The 25,170-nt window shown below is 39.4% G+C and overlaps 2 protein-coding genes across 6 annotated transcripts in view; one reads left to right on the forward strand and one right to left on the reverse strand.

The window, feature by feature from the left end:
• LOC309841348 (uncharacterized protein) overlaps positions 1–25,170 on the reverse strand; it is a 208,523-nt gene that overhangs the window by 67,843 nt on the left and 115,510 nt on the right. The window lies entirely within an intron of this gene.
• Positions 1–25,170, forward strand: part of BBOX1 (gamma-butyrobetaine hydroxylase 1) — a 60,731-nt gene that overhangs the window by 8,088 nt on the left and 27,473 nt on the right. For 2 of the 3 annotated variants that reach the window (XM_082684226.1, XM_082684225.1), the window contains 3 exons: positions 125–531; positions 1,720–1,834; positions 18,639–18,837. In XM_082684226.1, the coding sequence (XP_082540352.1) occupies positions 313–531; positions 1,720–1,834; positions 18,639–18,837 (533 nt within the window). In that variant the 5' untranslated portion in view covers positions 125–312. Of the gene's footprint in view, positions 1–101; positions 532–1,719; positions 1,835–18,638; positions 18,838–25,170 lie in introns of those variants that run through there. The other variant, XM_082684227.1, reaches the window with a different exon arrangement.

Consider the following 25,170-nt stretch of genomic DNA (forward strand, 5'->3'; position numbering starts at 1 on the left):
TTTCTGGGGGAAAAAACCCAAAAAACAAAGAATTCTTTTCATCTGGATCTTGATTCAGCATGTTTATCTTATTTACTTTTAGTCACTGTGTTTCTGTTTACAGCATATGAAACACTCTTACGAGAACAAAGGTCCCAGTGCTGATAGGCAAATCTCAAGCTTGGGCAGCTGAGCCAAGAACAGGAGCCAGAGTCCACCTGCCTTGTTCACAAGCGTGGAAGTCAAGTGCAGGCTTGATCTGCATCAGATTCCTTTTGCCCAGGATCTGTCATAGCAGGTAGCTGACGAGATTTCCCTGCAAGGACCAGCAACATGCACTGTGCCATCCAAAACGCAGCTGTGCTGGACGGGGCTCATTTGATGCAGGTCTTCTGGCAGGATGGCTCAGAGTCTCTCTACCCAGCTGTATGGCTGCGAGACAATTGCCAGTGCCCCGACTGCTACCTGGATTCTGCAAAAGCACGGAAGCTCCTCATCGAAGCTCTTGATGTGAACATCGGGATTCAAGGCTTGACGTTTGACAGGAAAAAGGTAATCCATTCTAAATGATCTCTCCTTTCTCTCCCAAGTTCAATGAAGGATTAGTCATCGATAACCTCAATAATGAATTGTTTTTCATTTGATCATATGCATAACTACAGCTAGAACCACGTGTGTGTTGTGCTTGGTGCAAAATCAGCACGCTCAATCAGTGGGAGCTTCTGTTACTGTTATTGCTATTTGTATTACTACTATTTTGAAGAAAAATTGCAGTGTTGCTCATTATTCCTTCAATACATGGACAGCCTTGAAGACACAATCAGACGATTTCTATAATTAAAAGAACGTTTCTGGGCCTCAGTTTACTCACCTGCAAAATAGGGATACTAGCAACTTGTTTGTACAGATGACATGAGGATGCAAACAGATAATATGGGTAAAAAAGTTCAAAATGATATCTGGCCTTGCTGTAGGATTCCCAAAAACAGAGCTCTCAAAACTGCAAACTAGATGCGGCCACCAGCCTGTGTTTCTGCCTTCCCCATTCACTAGGATAGTTTTCAGAGGAGCAGGTGTGAACAGCTGGGTCTCTCTTCCCTCTTGCTTCATCTGGACTCAAGGACTTTACTCCCAGGGTTCATTGCTTGCGAACTGTGTGACTTTAGCATTGTTACTTACTCTTACGTCCCTCACTTGAAAAATGTGAATGCTAGCAGTATCCTCTTTCTAGAGTTGTATGCAGGCTAGATGACTTATGTCTACAGAGCTCATTACCCATGATGCTGTTGACATTGTTACTTATGGTGATGATAGTCTGTCTCATCATCCTCATTCCTAGTTCTGGATACTCTTGAAAGGAATATTATATTCAATGATACCTGACTTTAAGTCATCATAGAAAGTTTGGAAACAACAGGTTTAGAGGACATAGAATAAGAAAAAGAACTTCAGACCAGTTTTTATTTCTTGTGCGGTATTTAAGGGAATTCAAACCGCAGATGTATCCCCTTGGCTTTCAGTTTTCTTGTTTTCCAAAAGTGTATTCTATGCCTATATGTACGTAAGTGAAAATAAGATAAAATAAAAAATAAAATACTAAGGGCTAATTGGGTCCCCTGAATATCTTACATTGACTTTCAAAAGCAGAGCAATAGTAAACCAAAGTACATAGAAACATGATAAACAGATACGTAATATACATATTCATATACATATGATATTTTCTTTCTGTGTTACAAGGTTTGTATCACGTGGCCAAATGAGCATTACAGTGAATTTGAAGCTGACTGGCTGAAGAAAAGATGTTTTTCACAGCAGGCCAGAGAAAAACTCCAAAGAGAATTATTTTTGCCAGGTAACCTTGCTGTGGTCGTCAATGTCTCTTAAAACTTGTATGGTAAGAGGGGCACCTGGGTGGCTCAGTGGGTTAAAGCCTCTGCCTTTCGCTCAGGTCATGATCTCAGGGTCCTGGGATCGAGCCCCACATCGGGCTCTCTGCTCAGCGGGGAGCCTGCTTCCCCCTCTCTCTCTGTCTGCCTCTCTGCCTACTTGTGATCTCTGTCTGTCAAATAAATAAACAAAATCTTAAAAAAAAAAAAACTTGTATGGTAAGAAATTTGCTCAGAAGCAAATTCAAACCCTTGTGCTTTGGTTAAAGCATTGTTATAATTTATGCAGGATGTTTAATGATTTACCAGCACCAATCGTTTGGGTAGAGATGAAAGGAAATATACACATTCTTAAGGAAGAGAAAAAAAGTGCAACAAACTTGTATCCTTGTCATCTACCGTGAATCCTGGAACACCAGATACTCCTTACGGGACTGCTGCAAAGGAGTAGGGTGAACGAGGAAGGCTTCTTAATTTTATCTAAAGCCACAACAACACAAAATCAACAAAGCAGAGTTCCTGACCTGCTATTCACAGAGAAAATTACGTGATCCCTGAACCCCATGGAATGGTATACACGGCACTGAGTGAGCACAGGAGTGTGTGTGTGAGCGCAAGTGTGCATGTGTGTGCATAGCAGGTCTGTGCGGGGAGAGATGAATGGGTCGCAAGAAAATCTGTGACCACAAAAATATATTTTTTTAAAAAGCTGCAGTAGTTAGATTCATTGGAAAAAGTCTTTATTCTTGAGCTGAGAGACAGAATAAAAAAAAAACACTTAATACAAGTAAAAAGTTAATTATTTACCCTCTGTAATTTGAACAGTGGTATCATAAGACTATGTAGGTCAAAAGCAATTCTATAAATGCCATGATTCTTATGTATTTACCAGAATTTGGACTTCTACAAACACACTAACAAGGCAAAAGCCCCTCAACTTTCCTTTCCATTGTTAACCAGATTATTGGACCAGCCTTATTGAATTCTATAATATCCCTTCTGAGGATTCTGGGTCATGCACCAAGACAGAGACCTTGCCTACTGCTTTCAGAACTGAAATTCTCAAATACATATAGTGAGTGGTTTTAAATTTGAGTTTCCTGGGCATGGAGATATTACTAATTAATTAGCTTGAACCACACAGCTCTGCCTTGTCCTACAGTTATCAATAGGGCATGATATTGTCCCCTTCTTGTTCAGACACACGCCAGTGTTGGCAAGAACTAGGTTCCTCCATAACTTTATCTCATCATTCCGACAACGGACAAGTTTTTGCTCTAGTGATTTCTGTCTAAACTGCCAGGAATCCACCTTCTTTATCTAGCTAGCTGGTGGAATCCAGATGGGCACCCCAGGAAAGACGTCTATCCTGCCTTTCCCCAGAGAGGGAATTGTTAGAGTCTTCAAGGAGTCTCCAGTTACATAACTGAGTAGCAATTATCTGGGTCAAATAGCTGTTTCATGAATGTATTGCTATTTTTTATTTATTTTAGACTTCTTCTGGTACTCAAAATATTTTTCCTTAACTCTGCCCTAATTTTGTAATCCTGTTGGATTTTGCTTTCATTTCCTTCAAGTTCTTCTTTTGATTATTTCAGGGAACAAAAGCCAACTTTTTATTATTACAGCTTAAGTTCTTAAGCATTGTAAAAAGCTACAGCCACCCTCCACCATTAATATTTCTTGATGAATGCAGCTTTGTAGCTTAGCTTTCTCTGTACTATCAGGCAGTAGCAAAATGGAAATGATGCTACACTCAGTTAAGTAGTGGAAAAAACCAGTCACGGGCTGCAGTCATGAATAATATAAGGAGACCTGGCTGCTATTTAGACACTGGAAAATACTTTAATGATTTAAAACAAGATCAGATTTTTAAAATATATTCTCAAGCTGTGCAGTTGGTGGCGTCAAGGAGAAAGCAAGGGAGCCATTTTTGGAATATTGCTTCTATGGCTTTTTGCCTGTAGAATTTGACACCTTATTGTCCTACCATTGCATATTTTCCAAACATTTATACTCCAGAACATGAGAACAAACTCAGTGACGTTTGTGAAGGGGTTTTGTTCTTTGTACTCAGTGGCCATGTTGCCCCTACTGCTCTTTCCTTAGAGTGAAGAAAGACTTTCAAAATCTGGCATTGAAATGCAGACCACTTTTCCTTGATCTTCCCTTGGCACTAGCTGTCGAACTCAAAAGTGAAAAGACCGTGATGATCAGCCAGAAAAAAACTCTTGTCAATGGACAGCCACAGCTGGAAGGAAAGACATGGATAACACTCATTCCCTCATAAATTTCTATTAAGTTGCACATATATTGGGCATCTATTTCGTGCTGGAAACTCTAAGGAAATACCAAGTTAAAAAAGGCACAGATTCTGTCCTCGAGCATTTATCATGTCGAAGAGGGGGATCCAAGCCATGAAAACAGATATATATAATATTTTATTTTAAGTGCATGAAAGCCTGCAGAGAAGGTTAATTATAACAAAGAGGAAGGAATTGGAAGAGACAAGAAAATAGGCAGGTGACACGTGAGCTGGATTTTGAAGAATCAGTTTGTCAGGCAAAGATAGTGAGGAAATTCTTGGCAAAGAAAAGGGCATGAAGAAAATCATGGATGTGTAAAATAGGAGAGTATGCTTGGAAACTGCAATTTATTTAATATGGGTGAAGTTAAAATTGTTAAGGCAGCAGAGAAGAAGGAAGGGGCCAAACCATGAAGCAGCTTCATGCCCTACTAAGGAGTTCAGTCCAAAACCCTGCAAAGACCTTTTCTCAACGTAGAACTCAGGTATATTTCTTTCCATTCATTTTCCAGGCTGATTCTCTTCCTATAGGGCCAGAGAAATGAGCTCAGTATCTTTATAAGTTTAAGAAGATTGTTTCATTTTCTTTCAAATGCACTTTTTATCTTCAGTATATCGTTCTGATTTTGACCAGATGTATATAATTTCTCAAATGCTTACACACTTGTGAATATCTTCTTTGCTTCCTCTATTCTCTGGTTGCATTCTCCCCTCCCCCAGTAGGTCCATTTGGTTCTAGGTTTGTATTTATCTTCCAAAAAAGAGTGGAACAATCAGATCCGTGTTGCAATTTCTTGGTCATGGTCATCTGTATTGGATGGGCTGATGTGGAGAGCAGGACAGGGAACACGGTGACCATAGCATGGCCTAGAAATAGTCTTACAAGAGGCACTACAAGAGAATTTAAGCTAGGGGAGGAGCAGAGATGATGGGGAAGAATTTGTATTCAAGAGAAATATCTATTAACCAGTAGGATAGGAGATTGCTGGCTTTGTTCTATATTCTCCACCAATTTAAAAGCTAAATATTGAAACCTAGCATGTAAATGTTTCCAAACATATGAATGAAAACTGAAAACTTAAGACATTGGAAATATGAAAAATTTTATTAATGTAGTTGTATTTTAGCTTCCATGTCAAATTGAAATGATTATACACTCATTTTTGTGCTTTACTTTGAGATGCAAAATTCTCAAAATATAATTGATAGAACTAAAAATGGGATAAATCCATATGTCGTATGATCTTATACATAGGAACCTAAATATTTGTCCTTTTTACTAACATTCAGTGTCAGAATGAATGCTTGTTTTCCTATCTTTTTGAGTTGGTACTAAAATATTTATGTACTGTTTTCTGACTTTAATAATACTTGTAATTTCAACTTGAGGTTTAAAAGATTATAATTCAAAGAAAATCTTTTTCCCATGGAAACAGTCTACTCACTTTTCTCAGCAGTCCAGGGATTGAGTATACTACATAGTCAGAAAAGAACATTTCCCCTCAATTTGATATAGCAAAGCAAATCTTAACCCTCGCATTTAATTGGATTACCTCCCATCGGTCCATAGCTATAAACCCCTCTTTTGTTTCAAGAGGAATGTGCCATTTCCGTAGTGTAGTGGTTATCATGTTTGCCTCACAAGAGGAATGTACCACAGAGGGAGTCAGAACTCTCCTGGGACTGTTAGGGCCCTCTAAAAATCTCTGTGTCTCTCACATGGCAGAGGGAGTAAGGGAATAGCAGAGCTCCCCCTTTCTTGCTATGCATTTCCTTGAAAATAAAGATTTTTTTCAATTTCATTTATTTATTTATTTATTTTTGTCCATCACCCAGCCACCCCATGGCACAAAGAACAGAGCTGGTCTGGTGCAGAGACTCTTTTTATAGAAATTTGTGCAAAAAAAAAAAAAAAACCAAAAACAAAAACAAAATCACTATTTTTTTTAAATTAGCAAGTTACGAGCACAGTATGTCTAACTCCAACTGCTCATTCACCCATGTTGCTAAACCTTGCTCCACACTTGACCCATCCTTGAACCCCCAGAGGTGGGAGTTTGCCGTGCAAGTCAGGGATGGAGCGAGGAAGGTATTTGCTTCATATATTACTTGGTAATTATAAAAAGGGCTGGGAGCTTGTTTTTTTCAGGATGCCTCAGCCTGCTCCAACTGGATCAGGGCTGCCAGGTCCTTACGACTTTGGAACGGCTCTGTGAAAACAGTTACATCGGGGGCGCCTGGGTGGCTTAGTCGGTTGGGTTTGGCTCAGGTCATGGTCTTGGGGTTGTGGGATTGAGCACGTGTGGGACTCTCATTTAGTGCGGAGTCTGCTGGAGAATCTCCCCTCTGCCCCTTCCCTGGCTCATATGCTCCCTCTCTCTCTCAATCTCATAAATAAATACATATTTAAAAACAAACAAAACAAAACCTGCTGCATCAGAGCAATCAAGCCACCATGTCATGTACTCACATGCATTCCCTTCCCAAGAAAGACCTAGTCAACATCCCCTACCTGCCATTATCCAGGCTCACACTCTGATGCACAGGTGGGAGACTAGCTTCGAGTCTTCGTGTGTTTCAGAAGCAAATCTCTGTTCTGTTTTGCCTGTTCTCTCTGAAATGGAGTTACTGAGTTCCAGAGAAATATCTTTGGGGTGTTGATGAAATGAATACAGGTATCTTCAATGTCTGTGAGTTTACAAATGGGTATTTTTGCTTCATTATTCTTCTGTGCCATATGTATTCCAATGTGTTTCTTTTTTTTTTTTTTTTTTCTGAATTACCTGTCATTGATTAGCCCACTCAATGTCTGCATCGTGCTTGACAAACGGGCCTAATGGTTAAAGAGTGTAAGGCCCCTACATGGATTGTCCCATCAGTGAATCCGAGGTGGAAGACTAGTAGCTTGAGAAAAGCCCTGCAGGGCCCTCCAAGCAGTAGACGCCACGGACGTGGAGGCTGTTCCCACAGCCCTCTGCCTAGTTTGGGATCACTTCTAAACATTAAGTAAAAACCTCTTCCTTTCACCCTTATCTCCAACCATACTTCCAGCAAGAAGACACATAACCACATTCTCAGAGATAAATACTCAAGAGAAATCTATTTTACAACTGGCTACATGACAGAAATGAAAGGAAAAAAAAAAGCCTGTATATCCTTATTCCTTTTAAGAATTCTTAAAATAAGAAACATTAATTACATTCTTTTGAAGAAATCAAAAGATGATTTCTTAATTACTTAACAACTTCCTAAAACAAACTATCATTGCATCATCCAAAGTTAATGCTAAACAGGACCTTGAAAAGCTGGTGCTGAGGATATTTGAAAGCCCAAAGCAAATGTATGTTAAGGAAGAATTATTGCAGGATGTTTCTTTTTCAGGTCTTCTTAGTATACTTACCTCATCCAAAATTAAGGAAAATATACTAAAGATTTTACTTTTGGAAAAGTAATTTTCTATTATTATACTAAAGTAAATTTATTGTTTTCCTTTCCCTTCCTTTCTTTTCCTTTTTCCTTTTCTTTCTTTTTCTTTCTCTTCTTCTCTTTTCTTTTCCAAAGACAATAAAAGTAGAGTGGGCTTTCTTCAACGAGTGAAAAACTTCAGTTTCTCACAAACTTAACTTGCTTTTTCTTATAGCTCAGGAATGGACTTTATAGCATAAGGCAGCTGGACAGCAAATTTTTAATTTATAAATTTAGAAAATTCCAAAGGGTGGCAATTTCAAGGAGTAAAATTGGATTACTTTATATGCTGGCTTCATTTTTACCAAACCTACACAAGTTATATATTTAACCTGTCAGCTTTGCTAGTACCTACACATCAGGAAATTCACCAGTCAAAAAAAAAAAAAAAAAAAAAAGAGGACAACTGATTAAAAAACCATTAATTCTCACTTCTGATTCTACTTTGTTTCTTCAAGATGACAGACCACTGAAATACACAACTTCAGTTCCAGGATAATAGATCTTTCATTACACTTAAATTTCTTCCTTGACATTCTAATCCCAAACTTCCATATGTGGCCATGGAAAAAATTAAAAATTTTTTCAATGTTTCTATCCTGTAAGGGAACACAAAGTTTCAAAAAGTGATGTGCTATTTATACATTCTGTTCATTTGTCTAATTTCTAACTTAGTAAATCAAAAAATAGAATTATTAAGCTCTACTCCATTCAAACTAACTTTATTATTATTTATGTTATTATTTATTATTCATTATTCTAACTTTTTATTTTTCTCAAAATTTTATATTTTTCTCAATCTGCAGCTTTGCTCTTAATCAAAAGAGCAATACAGCGCTAAAATCAGAGTGCTCTTGAACCTAGGCCTTGTTAGGTTTGTAATTTTGAGCAACTTACTTTTCTATACCCCAGAATCTTCATGTGTATGATAGAGATACCATCTAATTACCTCTAAGTAGTGCCAGGTTGGGTGAAAAAGACTGTCACACTTTTCATATAAACTCCCTTCATCTTTACACCACTCCCTCGAAAGCAATATAAAAGACAAGAGAACAGTCCTGAGAGGGGCCTGATGCTCTTGAACAGTGTATCAGTTTACAGAAAAATTAAACTTAAAATGAAAAATGCAGAATTCTATTAGTGAAATTCTTTCTCCTTTACTCCCACTGGCTATCAGGCTTCTATGGACATGGCCTGTTCCTATGAACATTGTCCAGAGAAGACTGATATTCAGCAGGTTATAGGAAGAAATGCTTGGGTTGTCCCTCTTTCCAACAGCCTAGCTGGAGCTTTTTATAGTCTCATATCTAGATTACTGAAATAACGTGGTCTCCGTTATAGGAAGAAATGCTTGGGCTGTCCCTCTTTCCAACAGCCTAGCTGGAGCTTTTTATAGTCTCATATCTAGATTATTGAAATAACATGGCCTCGGTTCACACCCTGCAGGGTAATCTTCCTGATGCCCACCTTCCTCTCTCTTCCCCTTTGCTCTGCTATCTCACTGCAGCACGATAAAGTCTTAAGTCTTCACCGGAGCTTTCCAGTCATCCAGAATCTGGTGCCCCCTCCATGACCATGTAGATTTTGTTCAAACTCTGCCTATTTTCTGGATCACTTATTCCATTCTTTCTGTCTGGCCAGACTTCACCTATCCATTCTGCAAGGCCCACGTCACATCCCAGTGAAACCCTTTACCAACATTTCTACCTTACTTTTATATTATCCTTAAGCCAAATGACAAAGATAAGAAAGAAAGCCCCCAAAACAGACCTCATTTCGCTGGTAATACTAAAGTGCAAGGCTGTACCATAACAGCGGAAGTACACGCATCTTTCAGAAGGAATGTTGTTAGAATGTGTTAGGAGAGAAAGCGAAGTGTGGTATGTCAAGAAAACTCTTCACCTGTGAAACAGCATTGTGTTATGGAATGAGAGCAGGCTTTGGAATCAGCACAGCTGGCTTTGACTTTGCCCTGTGAACTTGACTGTTTCATAAATGACCTGTACCTCACTTTTCCATCCTCTCAGTTTGGGAATTTGAAGAGTAAATGATAAAACCTAAGTACTTGCTCCCTTTTGCCTCCAATTTAGACAACCAGGAACATAAATAAACATAGGAGCAGAGGTATAGCAAATAGTGTTTGGGAAAGAATGGAAGAAGAAATAAACAGCAGTGACATGACAACACCTTACGTTGAGTTTCCCTTACATGGAGAATAATCATGTTCTGTTCCTGACTAAAAACATGAGAGTGGCTTAGAGGTGAATTGTTGTCATGAAAAGGATATTAAGAGCTCAGACATTGGTTTGAAGTCCGGGCCAAAATTTTACCTATGTGACAGATAGTTTCCTTAAATAAATTTAAGGAAGTCCATAAAAGGACTGATCAGCTATGAACGTAATTCCCATCAGGGATGTAGAAATGTTTGCAGAGGCTGGGGTGATCAGCAAACTTTGGGGAAAATGGCTGTGTTATCTATTAGCTAAGAATTGCTACAGATGAGTATACCAACCATCAGCGGACATATTTTCCATGTACGAGCTAAATACTTCAATGAAAAAAATCCTTGGCCCAAAGTAGCTACAATCTCATGATCGTACAAAAGCAGATAATCTCAATAATCAAAGATAAAGGGATGGTCCCTAAAGAGAACAGTGTGCTCATGCAAGAAGGAAGCACAGTCTCTAAGCTCTAACTTTAATAGAGCATAATAGAAGTTTCTAGACCAGAATAAATTCATCAAAAAGAAAATAAAAATTTCTTTCTCTGACATTAGCCCCTGCCAATTTATACAAGAATTATGGGATGTAGCTAAACTTAGACCAGTCTTTGGTGACTTAGCTAAATTTCATTTCCTAAGTTTGGTTTGCTGTATCAAAATCTGTTCTTTTCCAAGTTCATTGACTAAAATATGTGTATTTATGATGAGATGTGTCCTTCCTAAAATCTGATTATTAAAAAAAGAATATATTCATCAAGCCAAATATACAATGGACAACCAAAAGGGGATTTATAAAGTGATTTGCTTGAAACAATTTTTTTAAAAAATGAGGAAAGCAGAGAAAAGAAAGCCACCCTGAGGACCAGATGATTTTAGAGAACCCTGACCCGCTCTTTCCCATCTTAGTTGATACAACTCCATCTCTCTGGCAGCAGCATCATGTGTGACTCCTCTTTATCTCTTTTACTACACATCCAGTGTATCAACAAAATCTACTAGCCCTATCAGCAAACTAATCTAGAATCCATCCCCATCTTACTATCCCCACCACCAACCTCTGTCTGAACTACTGGCTTCACTCGCTGATCTTCTTCCTCACATTTTAAAAACATTGCTCTATGTTGGGCACTGAGCTCAACACCTAATATTTATTGTTCTATTTAATCCTAACAACAACTTCATAATAGGGGCACCATATTATAACTATTTTACACATGATAGAAATTAAGTAAGTCATCCAAAGTCAAAGAGACAATATAGCGAAGACAATGTAGCGAAGCCAAGATTTGACTAAAGAGTATCTGTTCTAGTAAACGCCATTCCATGGCTCTCATCTGCTTGCTGCAGTTTCTGTGAGCTTCACTCTCTGTGTCACTGCAATTATTACACTGAAGAGTCATTGTGTATTTGACTCTCTTCCCCAGTCTGAGGAATAACTAATCCAGGGAAATAATTAACATTAGTAAAGGTGTCATTTGTTGAACACCTCCCATGCACTTTGAATTTATTCAGCAAATATTCTGGTGTCTTCTATGTTCTAGAACAGATACTGTTCTAGGTGTCGGGGATGCTGTATTGAACAAAACAGAGAAAGACTATCTATAGGGAGCTTACATTCTGTTAGAGAAAGAGATTAATAATTTTAAAAAATACATATATATGCACACAACATGTATAATGTATAATATATAAATTTACAAGTACGTCTACAACACATCAAGAGCCATAAGGAAGGAGACAGACACGGGCAGATTGGTGGATGTGGTGGAGGAAATGTATAGAAATTCTCTTCTGAGTCTTTCTATTTTTCCACTGAAATAAGAGGCAAAGCTGTCAGCTGAGCATAAGGAGGAGGAGGAGGTAGAAGGGTTGAGGATAGAGAACATGAGAAATGGTCAGCCGGTAAGAAAGAATCAGGCAGACAATAGTAGACATGTAATGAGACCAGTCATCATGGTGTGTTTTCCTTCAGTCAGGTTCAGCTGCTCTGGTTCATGGGCAGATTTTATCAGATACACTGTGTTAAGTTGTTTATAGATAGCATATCATTTAAATTTCATAACAACCCTGCAAAGTCATTTTCATCCTGCATTTTCCGTAGCTGAACTGAGAGACTGTATCACTTTCTGACGTTCTTGCAGATGGGAAGTTTCAGAATTCAGGTTTGAGTCACTTTCAAACCTCGAGTTACTAACTCTGACACATTGTTCCTATCAAACCTCTATCCCCATCTCTACACATGCTCCACACATTCTCAATGAACTAGCTTCGGAAATGAAGACGTGACAGACAATTTTTACACATTTTCATTGACTGAAAAGTCAATCTGAGTCAACAGAGTCGAGTCAGCCAAAAAAGATTGAGATTCAGGTTGCATAAGTGAAAATGTGGTAGCGAGGAGCCCACCATGCAGGCATGGGCCAGACCACATCTATAGTACTCTGTCTGGTTCAAGACATCAGTGCTGTTGCAGAGTGTCAGCAGACTTGAACGCATCGTACAATGGAGAGCAGAGAGCAGAGCCGAGGGCAGAGCTTGGAAGCCATAAGACATGAAAAACATGGGGAATTAAAAGGCTATTTGGACTCAGAAAGAAAAAGAGCACAGTTCCTTATATACATCTCCAAGACTGTCCTATTCTGTGGGATTATGGCGCACAGAATTAGGGCCTAAAAGAAAGGTGACAGAGGTAGATTGTGTTTTAGCATAAGGAGGAAGCTTGTGACAACCAGAGCTTTCTTGAACCAGCAAGGGCCACTCCATAGGAAGATGTGTGCAGTGTACATAATTGAAAGTGACCAAGAGGGTGTTTTCCATAACCTTTACATGGATGTCATAGAGGACACACAATAAGAACGGAAGGTAAAACTGAATTTTCTGTTTGCCCTGAAACTCTAAGGAAGTCTGAGATTATCATCTCCCTTCCTGGCACCTTAAGTGACTGCTTTCCTTTCTTCTAAAAACTGTAATCAAATTATTTGTGTGGTTCCCCAGCTCTGAGGAGCAGGAGCTGTGTAATTCTTTATAAATTATCTAAGATCGTTATGCCTATGTCACCTTGTCTATAAAATGGGAACAATACTAGGACCTCTATTACAGGGCTATTGTGACAATTACATTAATTAATCCATCTCAGGTGCTCAGAAGAGCACCCAGAATCCTAGCGGCTCCATAAATAAATACTCATCACTTTTAGAGTCCCTGTCTCATTTTCTCATGTGTTCTTGGATTCTCCGAGAAAGCCACTGTTGTCATAGGGCTAAGCATATAGAATATGCCAAGTACCTAATAGTCCAGAATAAAAATATATTTCTCTCCTTTCAAGCAATATAAACTTGTGTAGAAGTGTGTGTGTGTGTGTGTGCACGCGCGCGTGTGTGTGTGTTTTAAAGATTTTTTACTTATTTATTTGACAAAGATCACAAGTAGTCAGAGAAGTAGGCAGAGAGAGAGGAGGAAGCAGGCTCCCTGCTGAGCAGAAAACCGATGTGGGGCTCGATCCCAGGACCCTGGGATCATGATCTGAGCCAAAGGCAGAGGCTTTAACCCACTGAGCCACCCAGGCGCCCCTAGAAGTGTGTTTTATACAACCTTGAGGAGACCTTTTGAGTTTGGTGGGATTATCACCCAGGGCAAAGGTTTTATGGATTTCTCTATCTTTTAAAATACTAGAGAGTGTTCAGACACAATCACACCTTTCAAGGATTGCCTCCAGTCTCTAGACCCCATAAGAAAATAAGCAAAGATTTGTTTATGATACAGAACATAATAGTTTTCTAGAAATCTGCTGTGTACCAGCCTTCGGCTCTGTGCTAGAGGATGGCGGGAGAAGGGAGCAGTAGATGTGAGGAATTAAATATACAAGACATGCTCTCCGTCCCTTGCAAAAAAGAACTTGTGGTCTAGGGCAAGAAAGAGAGATGAAGTCCTGTCTGATGGACCCTGTTTATTTATCCACTTTATCTGCCACTCTTCTCTTTGCCTGGGTTCTAGCCCTAGAGACGCTGAGTTCCCCCAGCAAGATAAGAGATTCCCCTCTTCCTACTGTCCCTCCCACCAACACACTACTGTCCCTGCCCTTTGCATGAATGCCCTCTCCCCACACCCTGGCCTCTGGCTTAAGAGGCATCTCTTTAGCTAGACAGTTCTTGACTGCCATGTCTACAGGTTCCCCAACCCGCTGGCAGTAACTCGGTGCTTGCTACAAGTTTGTTTTTATGTATTTATTTGTTTGTTTGTTTCCTTGCTTACTCACTTTTCCCTTCACAAAATGGATGTGCAATCACATCAATTGTATTCACTAATGTGATCTCTTTGGAATAGCAAGGCTTTCAAGACTATACTTTCAGGGATCATTTCTATAATTTGTTACCAGAATCGCAAGACTTTCTCTAAGTATGTGTGGAATAAGTACAAGATCATTTCAACACAACGTGGCGAGCATTGGAATGGAGTTGTGTTTCAGCGCTGGGGGGCCACAGAAGACAGCCATCTAATTCATTCTTACAGAGCCTAAAGGAGGGCGTCGCAGAGGCTGGCTGTGCCTCCCCAAAGCTCCCCCCGCCCAGACCCAGTACTCTTCCTGTGCATGCCATCGCTTTCTAGCACGGACTGCCACTGGGCTGGAGGGGCTTCTCTGCTTTGGCTAGCACATGGAGAAGGTGTCCAAAGGTGCCCAGAGAAGTGGGGTTGGTTTAGGTAGCCTGGGCATCCCAGCTCCCTTGCCCCTGGGTGGGACAACTCTGAAATACAGCCTTCAGTATTGCCAGAAGGCCCAGCCGTTCAATTCACCATTCATTAAAATGATTGCCAGAAGCTTCCTTTCTTGTCTTTGTTCCCCACCTCCTATTAGTTCTTCCAGGGATCCCTCCCTTATACATTGCTTGCATTCAGATCCTCATCTCCGGTCAGCTTCTGGAATATCTCAATCTAGAAGAGAACAAGTGATCAGATTCTTGAGATATGCCAAGTTCATTAGATGAGAAGTAAAAGAATATTTGAAGAGACAGGATCCTCTTAGCCCAGGGAAGAGACTCAAAGCCCTTCTACCAGCCAGGCATGCTTCCTTCCTCGAGGGTCAGATTTGGGTTTTGGCTGGACCCCTGCAAAGTACTCACAGAAATAGATAGTAGGTGATTGGCTGGCCTCAGCATATTAGGCTTGCTACTTCAGAGTCCAGAGCACAGTTCAGTGCAGGTGGACTGAAGGTTCTAAATCCAAAATAACACATTGCAACTCAGCCTGGTGCCTTCAGGAATCTTTAAGCAAAGAGCGTCTTTGTGTCTTTTCTTTCCCTTTTTGAAATACAAGTCAAGAGCCAGGAATGTGATGCCTAATGCTGAAAAGGAAACCTTGTACAAACCGTTCCTTGAAAGCCAGCATGTAGAATGTTCATAAATTTTATGATGTGTGAAGCACATGTTCAAGGAAGTATTTATTAGTAGGCCATAAGTTAAATCAGAAAGGGTGGTTCATGCCTTAAATATTCCGTCATTTTCCATACTGTTTATGTATCCAGACCCAAGTGTGAAATTTAAATTTGCTTTTAATGTGTTCACCTGACAAATGATTTACTCTTCTCAAATGTGTTTTCTCTTGAGTCCACAGTAGTTCTGTTCTGTGGTTGGGGGAGAACTGGGGAGGTGCTCCAAAATCACTTTTTCAATGTTAAATTTTCTGTGCGGGTACATGAAATGGTTTTACTGGTGGATTTATTGAAACATAGTTTATTTCTCCCTGAAAATTAAAATATTTTATATGGTGGATGCTAAGCTGAGTTTAGAAACTGGGTAGTCATAGTACCATCTTGGAAAATCACGTTTAGCATGACTGAACATAGGAGTGTTGGTATTAGGACACAGGTTCTATAATGAGCTGTGGCCCTTGTGTGCTGATTTCTGGAAAGTCCTTGCCAGGGCATGCCAGAATGAGAGCTAGAGCTGGAAAATGGTGAACTTTTGCAGAATGTAAAAGGCATTGTAACCACCCTCTGATAGTAAAATCCTATAAATCTGAAATTACTTACGGTAGAGACTACGCTGTGTGTCGCCCTGAGAGCCTTGCTTTATATTGGAGTCTCAGTGTGAATATGGTTAATTTTATACATGGAAAGAGTAATATGTTTATTGAAAGAACATAAGTCATTCTGTGATTTTAAAACAAAAAATACTGTGTGTGCACATGTGCATGCCCGTGTGTGTTGTTCTATAATGGGAAAACAAATCATATAGAAACAAAAACTCATTAAAACATGCTATAAGTGGGGGTGCCTGGGTGGCTCAGTCGTTAAGCATCTGCCTTTGGCTCAGGTCATGATCCCAGAGTCCTGAGATCGAGTCTGGCATGGAGCAGGGAAGCCTGCTTCTCCCTCTCTCACTCCCCCTGCTTGTGTTCTCTCTCTCGCTGTCTCTTTCAAATACATACAATCTTTGAAAAAAAAATGTTATAGATGTATGTAGTGTGTGTCCTAAGGAGACCCTCCTTGAATCCACAAAGTAGTCAAAATATGAACTCAAAGTTTTTAAAACGTTCCCATTTTAGAAAATGTTTTTTCAATCTGTATATTCTATTTCCCTGACTCATAGTCACTGACACTCTCTGGAAAGTGATAATGGCCTTAAGTAAAACCACACCAGCTTGGAGTTCTGAAATACACTGGCATAAATTAAAGAAGTGAAGCTAGCTGATTTTTCAGCCTTGGTTCATTACACAAAAGGTGGACAGCAATGTCATTGTACAATGAAACCTACTCACCGTGTTTTTTCTGCATCTAAAATCCGGACTAGAAGCCAAGCTTTATTTTTCATTTTTTTAAATTCCATCATTTCTTGGCTTTTTCACTCAGATCAAGTGTGGTATTTTTTTCTTAATTCCAGTATAATTAACACACAGTGTTATATTCAAGGTTTATCTTTAAATACCCATACCTGAGCAAGTTCAGACAAAGTGGTCCTAAGTGTAACTTGCTTTGCTTTCTTTCTTATCTAGTAGATTTCCTTTGTAAGGGACAGAATAAATAATGGACCTGCAGACATAAGGCATAAAAATACATGTGACAACAGTATTTCAAGGCACCACTTCTTTATTTTATATGTAGTTGTTAAAATTATAGACTTTGGAATCGGTTGTCTGGATTTGACTAACTTGCCCTGCAAATCATTAGCTCTGCGTGATTTGGATGGCTGTTCCCTTCTTTATAACTTGGGAATGCTGAAAGCATCCAGTGGGTATTTTAATTGTGGACATTAAAAGAAATAACATATGGAAAGCACCTAGCACTGTGCCTAACATCTAGAAAGGAGTCAGTAAATACCGACTATTATTATAGGTGGTCAGAATAGTGGTTTTCTACTATGTACCAGGCACTGTACTAGGCTCTTTGCCTGGTCAACAAATGGCCTGCACAGTAAATAGAGTTTGGCTCTTTTACAAATTAAGAGATGGAGGCTCATAAAGGACACGAAGAAACTATGTGGTAAGATGCAGGACAATGATTCAAATCCAGGCCCCTCTGCCTCCGTTCTTGACCTTATTGATATCCTGGTCCATATGGTACCAGCTGCATGTGGCTGTTTTGCTGGTGGCTAACTAGCTGATGGGAGAGCAGGAGGTGGCCTCCTGAACCTGCAGGCATCTTTTCACTATCTATTGCTACTATCTGACTCCTAAGAAATCCCTGTTGGACATCAAAGAGAAGGGAATGACTTCCAGTCTACAACAACTACACAGGAACACTGATCCATTCCATATTCTTAAACTGGGAGCTTGGGGCTGTTTTCCATAACACGATGTATATTCCCCAGTTTGAGAAGTGAGGCTTGCTTAGGATGACACTGAGATCATAAGATCTCATTCTGTCACTTGTTCGGAAGATTTGCCTTCCTAAGGCAGATTCTTTCTTCTAAAACTGAAAAAAATCAAAGGGATTATCTTGAGCTAGGTCTCTCCTGAATGCAGTTGCTAATACCTGAATTATTTCCCTTGGCAAAATGACATCTCTGTGTTCTGCCTCCTTTGGGGAGAGCCCGGTTTGCAAAACAAATTATTTCTTCCATTTCATTTCCTTTCTGTTTCTCCAAGTAAACTTTTCTCATGAGCATTTGATCATGAGGAATGAGAAAGCTAATGAAAGCACTTGACTTCATCTACAATCATGTCGTCATCAAAGGATCTATGCAAAATGCATTTCTATGCATCCCAGGAGCACATCTTTTCTTCCCCATGGATAGGTTTTATGTTTTGTTTCGTTTTTACGCCAAAGAATGATTTGACCTCAGAGAAAGCTTCTGCTCAGGTGAAATAAGAGGAAGACGGAGCTGTACCCACCAAGGCAAACACTCCTCCCCCCTCTAGGAATGTGCATATAGTGTTCTCAGTCCGTCATTCAGATTTTATCATCTATTTGGAGTTGAATAATGTGACATGGCCATTAAAATACACAGTATCTCAGTAGAGACGTTTCTAAGCAGAATCCAGGCAAAGAAGCCCTACGGATGTACATCTCAAGAGCTATCCATGAGCTAAACATTCTATCGACAAACGGGCTTAGTGAATGTATGCCTGTCATGGGTCGGCAGTGGTAGGCAGGAGGTATATAGTAAACTGGCATGGCCCCAGGGAAGAAAAGTTAGTAGCTTGAGCAATTCGAATATGACTGAAATTTTGTAAATCCCACGAGAAATGAAAGCTCAACTTCAATGAACTAGTCCCTCCTCTGAGGTTCTCATTTTATACAGAAACAATGTAATCTCATCTGGTTTCTTCTTTTTCTTATTCACAGAATGTCAGTACTGGGGCGCCGAGCTCCAGCTACCCACACTGGATTTTGAAGATGTTTTAAAAAATGATGAACATGCCTGCAAGTGGCTCTCCACCCTCAAGAAAATAGGCATAGTACGACTCACAGGAGCATCTGACAAACGAGGACAAGTTTTAAAACTTGGGAAAAGGATCGGTTTCCTTTATCTCACATTTTATGGGTGAGTTACCAAAGAGTTTGTATTCTGCCACTAAGTATAAAGTCTAGTATATTTCCCAGAAGGAAGAGACTCTTTTGATTGGAGAAAACAAAATTTGCATAATTCCCTGAGCAGGAAGTCAGATGAGAAGACATGTCTAAAAGTGGGATTTCTCTGAGAATAACTGGGATTTTAAAGGATCCTAAAATCCAAAAGACATCAGACATCAAAGCCAGGCTAGTTATAGATGGCAGGTTTGTTTTCTAGGGTTGCCATAACAGAATACTATAGACTCAGTGGCTTAAACAACAGAAAGTCATTTCCTCAGACTTCTGAAAGCCAGATGTCCAAGAGGAAGGTGGCTGCAGGTTTTATTTCAGTGAGAGCTCTCTTCCTGACGTGGAGATGGCCACTCTCACTGGGTTCTCACATGGCCTTTCCTGTCTGTCCCTGCACTGCTGGTATCTCTTCCTCTTCTTATAAGGACAGCAGTCCTGTTGGAGAAGGGCCCCAACCTTAAGACTTCATTTAACCTAATCACCTTCTTAAAGACTCCATCTCCAAATCCAGTCACATTGTTGGTCAGGGCTTCAACATTTGATTTTGGGGAGAACGCCCTTCAGTTCAGAGGAGATAGCATTGAAGACCATGTTTCTCCAAGACTTTTATAAATGCAAAATTCATTAAAGTTTTACTGCCCAAGACTTGGTGCAAAAAAAAAAAAAAAATAGGGCCCTGGGGAACTGAAACCAGCCACCAGCTGTGTTTAAAAAGATAAAACTAATGTGCAGAAAATTAGGTCTATGCACTTCGGCAAGGAACAGGAAATGTATTTGATTTTTAACTTTGGAACAAGAAGCTGTTTGCATAAGAATTGCCTGGGAGTAACATTCATTATGGATAATGAAACTCTAACAACAGGAAACACTTATTTGGAAGTGGGGGGTATGAGTGTATTTTTAAACCATAGGGTGAACCCTCGTGCGGGATGCACACAATTATTCTTGGGCTCACGGAGCAGAGGGCACTGGGAGTGAAAAAAACCTTTAAAATCCAAAGGTTGCAAAACTGGTAGCACACAGGCTGTATTCAGATATGTTTTGGTTGGCCCATAGGAAGTTGAAAGAAAAGAATTAGTTGTCAACACTTAAAAACTGGGAGATTTTACATTAAATATGGATCTGACTTTTCTTGAAAAATCAAATCTGGCAACAACTGAGACTCAATCACCGCATGCCAGGAGCCTGCTTGGTGTAAGTGGAGGCTGCCCCTTGAAGAGAGCATGTGCTCACACTCCAGTTGCACAAATTGTGTGTGGGCCCCCCACCCCTACTCAGACCTGCAGGAGCCCTGCCTGCCTTTGAGTTTGCCACCCCCAATCTAGAATAAGACCCTGTCTATAGATAAACAAGGAATCAAAAATAACTAATCACTTGCCCCCAATGATTTGATCAAGTTTATTCATGGCAGAAGACTCTATCGTGTGTAGACTTAGATGACCCCACCCCACCCCCCACCCCAAGAACTTACTGCTACCACTAAGCACACTGTGAACTACCTAATTTTTATCTTCCCTACATCTACAAGAATTTAAGCTGTTTGGGGCACTGGTGTGGTTCAGTTGGTCAAGCAGCCAACTCTTGATTTTGACCCAGGTGACGATCTCAGGATCATGGGAGTCAGCTTGAGATCCTCTCTATCCCTCTGCCCTTCCCCCACTCATGTGCACTGCACTCGCACTCTTTCTCTCTCTAAAATACATAACTTTTTTAAAAAATTTAAGCTGTTTTACAGATTGTATCGGTAACAAGTGATAAAGACCTGGAGATAGTCTTGAAATTATTAAGAGCCTCCATCTAATTATTTGGTCTTTACTTATCGTTTACAATTTTCTGAAATGGGTAATTTCCTCCAGTTCACTGATAAGGAATCTGAATTCCAGAGAATTAAACTATAACCCAAATTTTCACAGGTAATAGAAAAGGAACCAGAGTTAGAATCTGGGGCTGCTTTATCCATGGGCTTCCTAATCCACCTCACTATCAATGATATTAAGGAGGAACATGGGAGGATGCTTTTAGTCACCGGAAGTAAACAGAATACTTCACAGTAAATCTCTTCTATATTTTTCTACTTAGTTTTATTGGCTGACAATGAGATTTTTGTATCTATGCAACACATGTCACAATTTCACAACAGCAGCCAAATTGGGGCGGGTCTCTTTGTTATAGTATCCTAATGCTCACCCTAACCCGTCACATTTAGGGTCGGCTTCTTAGTCCTGATTTATTACTTGAATTTTGTTTTGTTTTATTGTAATTTTGCCACTGAGCTAACTGATCTTATCTTGTGAAGTTTATTGGAATAAATACTCAAGGTTTGTTGTCAAAAACAAATCAGACCTCCTAATACGGTTGCATTTCTTTGTCCAAGATCTTTGCATCTAACTGGATAGGTTTAACCTACTCAGTCTCATCTTCCATGCAGAGGATCACATTTCTTTCCTGAATCTCTCAAACTATACCTCAGGCCAAGAAAGGCCTTTCTGACAACCTTACAGCTACTTCTACAACATATTATCAAGATCTCTGCAGGTTTATTTGTTTGTTTTCAATTTTAATTTTTAATTCTTTACCTCAAGAACTTACAGAAGAGGGCAGTTTTGCTGTGGTTGCTTTGTTTTTATTTGTTTGCTTATGTGTTTTTTAAGAGAATGAGAAAAACGAATATTTTCCTGAAGTGATTTCCCCTTTCTGCCTCCTCCCACGGTAATGTGGAAAATGATGTTGAAATTTCTATGACAGATGATTCAAAGGAGGGATATTTAGAGCAATAGTTCTCCACTGAGGTTACCCATCAGAATAGCCAATTTTTAAAATGCTGACATCTGTGTCCATTCTCCATGGATTTTTCAAAACAGGATTTGGATTTTACCTGAGTCTCAGGCATTTTAAAAACCCTGCAGGTGATTCTTGTGTGTAGCTAAGGTTACAAACCTCTAGTTGAGAAGAGGATTATTTCAAGAGAAGGCAGGTCTCAGTTGGTGTAGAATTTGGGTGCTTTACACTCTCTCAGCTCTCATAGTTAGGTACACCAAGTGTCATTTTTCATGCTCTTCTTTGTGGTGTGGTAATGCCTGGACATGACTCATCTTTATAAGAGACTCAGTAGCTGCCTTCAATGTGGTCCTTTCTTTCATAGCTTTGTTTCTCCCCTGGCAAAGAGCCTTACTATTGCCCCAAATAATTGGCAGGTGAGTGAGAGAATGCAATGAATAAATGAAGGCAATAAATAATGGAGAGCAGGGATTGCCATAGATAGAAGGATGGAGAAAGGAAAGTGGGAAGAAGAAGGCTAAAGGCTAATTTTGCGTCCCATGTAGATTTTTCAAGAAGCCTGGTTTCTACTTTTGTGTAGATGCCCCAAAAATATAAATAGCTTGGTGCTACTTTACACATGTCTCCTTTGGGAAACAAATATCCACCTAGCACTTTCCCATTCAAGTAGAATTACTAGTTTGGAGAATTTGAATGCATGGGTCTAAACTGAGAATTATAATATCTATTTTTGGTTCTTGGCTGTCATCTCAATTGTTAAAGCATTGATTGGATAAACAAAAACAGTGGATCCCAGCATTTTGCCTAGCCTTAGCATACAGTAGGTAAGGAATAAATGTTTAATGATAGATACACACCTAGATGTTTTCAAAAAACTATAAAGCAGCAAGTGAATACAAAAATTATTAGAGCATGTAACAATCATAAAATTAGATTAAAATACTAAATCAAAATGATAATAGCTTTGAGGACAAAAGTAGATGTAATTTCCATGTCTATATTTTCTCAGATGATTATCATTATTTTGTCAGTGCATCATCTAGACAATATTTTTTTCATGCAACTCTGTGAAATGCTCAGCAACCTTACTGCTTGATGATGAAAGCTTACCTGGGAGAAAAGAATAAGACTTGGTAAAGAAGCCCTCATTGTCCATTTTGTCCCACCAGAGATAGCTGGTAAGAGATAATTACAGCACTATGGAACAAGATAACAATTTCAGAAGGATTTAGACCTTAAAGTTGGATCCATATAGTTTTTACAGGATAGGGTCAAGAGCTTCATCTCATGCCCCTTAACTTCCTCCCCTCAAAAATCAATAAAAATATCTTTCTGAATAATTTCTCTTTTAAATTTTTATTTTTTTAAATTTATGTATAATTAATTTACAGACTTATACTCAATCCAGGTGTGCAATATAATACTCAGCAATTCTATATGTTACTCAGTGCGCCTCACAATAAGTGTATTCTTGAACCCCTTCATCTGGTTCATGCTCTCCCCATCCACTTCCCTCTGGCAACCACCAATTTATTCTTTGTATTTAAGAGTCTGTTTCCTTGTCTCTTCCTTTTTTTTTTGTTCATTTGTTTTGTTCCTTAAATTTCACATGTGATATGATATGTGTCTTTCTTGGACTCACTTATTTTGCTTAGCATTTTACCCTCTAGATTCATCCATGCTGCTGTAAGTGGAAAGATCTCATTCTTTTATAGCATAGTGTATACACTACATCTTCTTTATCCATTCACCTATGGATGGACACGGGCTGCTTTCATAGCTTGGCTATTATAAATAATGCTATAATAAACATAGGGGTGCATGTATTTTTTCAAATTAATGTTTCTGTTTTCTTTGGGTTAATACCCAGTAGAGGAATTACTGGATTGTATGTTAGTTCTATTTTTAATTTTTTGAGAAACTTCCATACTGTTTTCCATGGTGGCTTCATCTATTTGCATTCCTACCATCAGTTTGCGTTCCCACTTGGGTTCCCACCAAGAGTGCATAATTCCTTTTTCTCTACATCCTCACCAACACTTGTTGTTTCTCATGCTTTTGATTTTAGCCATTCTGACAGGTGTGAGATGATATCTCCTTGCAGTGTTGATAATAATTTCTTAATTGAAGAAATTATCTGAATTTATGACACAATCTAGCCCAATAGGAAAGAGTCATTATAAACTATACTTTTTCTATATACTGCCATATTCAATGATTATACCAAGTTAGAATGTTTTCAAGAATGCAACCAGCAGAACAAATCTGAAAGGAAGTACAATCACTATAGATCACACTGAACATCTTGATTGGCGGTATTATTGTTTTACCCTTCTGTATGCTACATTGTGCAAGGCACTGTGTTAGGCATTTTGTTCTGACCTAGATTTGGGTTTCTACTTTATGGAAAAGTATCTTTTGTCACTGTTGTAAGTGGGCAAATACCAATACTTGGGTTGACTTCATCTAAATAATTGGAGCCAATAAAAACTCCATAAAATCAAGGAATAGACTGGAAAGCAACCCCAGACTTCTGGCATTCCAAATGAGGAAACGCGGTAGTCAATACATGCCAGTGGCAGTTAAAAGGTAGTGAAGGGTGATGGTCTCCAACATGCGAAAGTACAGTAAAGATGGGCAAACATGGCTGCTTGAGAAAATGAACCAGGCTCCTCAAAATGTTCACAGGCTACCATAGTGTAAGTAGGTGTAGCAGGAATAAATATATATTTAATTAAGACTTCATAAAGCTGGACAGTCCCTCTTCCCATCCCCATACTAATTCAGTTCAGGTGAAAGACTTCTTTTTTTTAGGCTATTCTTCCTCCTTCCTGGCTATCCCACCAGAGAGAGCTGGTGAGGGACAACGACAGCACCATCACTCTCTCCGCTGATTGTCCAAGACTGCGTTCCTCTCATCCTGCGTTCCTCACTCCTTTCCTGCATGCATCACCCTTGCTTTTCCTTCTCCTGGCCTTTATTCTGCCTACAGACAGCATATCCTGTCCCAAATCCTCCTCTGTTTTTGGCTACTTTTTGGTCTTTCTTGCTCTTCTCACTTGATGTACTAGCATTTTCCCCCTCCCTCCCAACACCACCTCTGTGACAGCCTCCCTTCATCTGGTAGTCTCTGTAGCTCTAGGAAAGACAACTCTCTCCCAGCCTCTGCTCTGTGAGCTGACAGCACCTCATCTCCAAGCCCAGGCAAATAAATAAAACAAAGTAAGCATTTTACTCCTCACCCAACTGAGCCTGTTTTGCATTCTGAATTACCTATTCAAAAAAGTGAAGTAGAAATTCTCCTCTCTTCTGCATATTCATAACATCTAGTAAGGGCATTTCTTCTCTTTCTTTCTTTTTTTAAGATTCTTCTTTTAGCAGAGATGCACACAGTGTGGAAGAAAACCAACCACCCTGCTGTATAATATCCCTACTGTCTATTTGCTGGGTGACAGTAAAGCTTACTGGTCATGGGCTTTTGAAACCATAATTCTGATAAGGAAACACTGAGATCAGA

Source organism: Mustela nivalis (genome assembly GCF_964662115.1).
Source record: "Mustela nivalis genome assembly, chromosome: 9".
Taxonomy (NCBI): Eukaryota; Metazoa; Chordata; class Mammalia; order Carnivora; family Mustelidae; genus Mustela; species Mustela nivalis.